The sequence below is a fragment of the Nicotiana sylvestris genome, chromosome 11 (genome assembly GCF_000393655.2).
Source record: "Nicotiana sylvestris chromosome 11, ASM39365v2, whole genome shotgun sequence".
Taxonomy (NCBI): domain Eukaryota; kingdom Viridiplantae; phylum Streptophyta; class Magnoliopsida; order Solanales; family Solanaceae; genus Nicotiana; species Nicotiana sylvestris.
Window position 1 is genome coordinate 102,480,677 of NC_091067.1, and position 1,156 is coordinate 102,481,832.

General features: G+C 44.3%; 1 protein-coding gene across 1 annotated transcript; it reads right to left on the reverse strand.

The window, feature by feature from the left end:
• Positions 1 to 292: 292 nt before the first annotated feature.
• Positions 293 to 619, reverse strand: LOC138881415 (uncharacterized). The gene has a single exon (XM_070161637.1). It carries the CDS (start codon positions 617 to 619, stop codon positions 293 to 295), a length of 327 nt encoding a protein of 108 aa, XP_070017738.1.
• Between the last annotated feature and the right edge of the window lie 537 nt (positions 620 to 1,156).

A 1,156-nucleotide genomic window follows, 5' to 3' on the forward strand; every position in this document is an offset into this window, starting at 1 on the left:
TGTTGCAAAAGTGAGACCCCCAATCACTGATAATCGCACGAGGAGTGCCAAACCTTGTGAAGATGCTCTTTTTAAGAAATGCCACAACACTCCGAGCTTCATTGTTAGGAAAAGCCACGGCTTCAACCCATTTCGAGACATAATCAATGCCACGAGAATGTAAGTGTTTCCACAAGAGCTAACAAATGGACCCATGAAATCGATGCCCCAAACATCAAAGATATCCACTTCTAGAATTGTATTGAGAGTCATCTCATCCCTTTTTGAAATTTCACCCGCTCTTTGGCACTCATCACCTCTTCACCAAATCGCCCGCATCTTTGAACACGGTGAGCCAATAGAATCCACAAGTAAGAACTTTCAAGGCGGTCCTCACCCCACCATGATGGCCACCATAGGGTGAAGAATGGCAAGCCTCTAAGATACTCAATTGTTCTTCCTCTAGGATACATCTACGAATCCCACCATCCGTGAAAATCTTGAACAAGTATGGCTCATCCCAATAGAAATCCAAACTATCCCGCTTGAGCTTCTTCCTTTGGTTAGAAGAGAGCTCATACGGGATTATTCCGGTAACGAGATAATTGGCAACATCGGCAAACCATGGCATTCCATTCATTGACACCACAAGGAGTTGCTCGTCGGGAAATGAATCATTTATCTCAAGGCCGTCACAAGGCCTCCCCTCCTCCTCCAAACAGGACAAGTGGTCCGCCACTTGATTCTCACTACCTTTCCAGTCAACAATTTCTAGATCAAACTCTTGAAGAAGTAACACCCATCTCATCAATCTCGCCTTGGAGTCTTTCTTGGTCATTAAATACCTAAGGGCAGCATGATTGGTGTGCACTATAACTTTGGCCACCATAAAGTAAGGTCAGAGTTTTTCCATGGAAAATACAATAGCCAACAACTCTTTCTCGGTGACTATGTAATTCCTTTGAGCCTCATTCATCATCTTGCTTTCGTAGTACACCGGATGAAACATCTTGTTGATCCTTTGGCCCAAAACAGCCCCAACCGCAATGTCACTAGCATCGCACATGAGCTCGAAAGGCAAGCTCCAATTTGGTGTGGTAATGATGGGAGTAGAAGTCAACTTGAGCTTGAGAAGCTCGAATGCTTTCATACAACTCTCATCGAACAAAAACTTTGC

Bases quoted from the DNA above. Each gene is read 5' to 3' on its own strand.
- LOC138881415 (XM_070161637.1), bottom strand. From the start codon at position 619: ATGAATGGAATGCCATGGTTTGCCGATGTTGCCAATTATCTCGTTACC.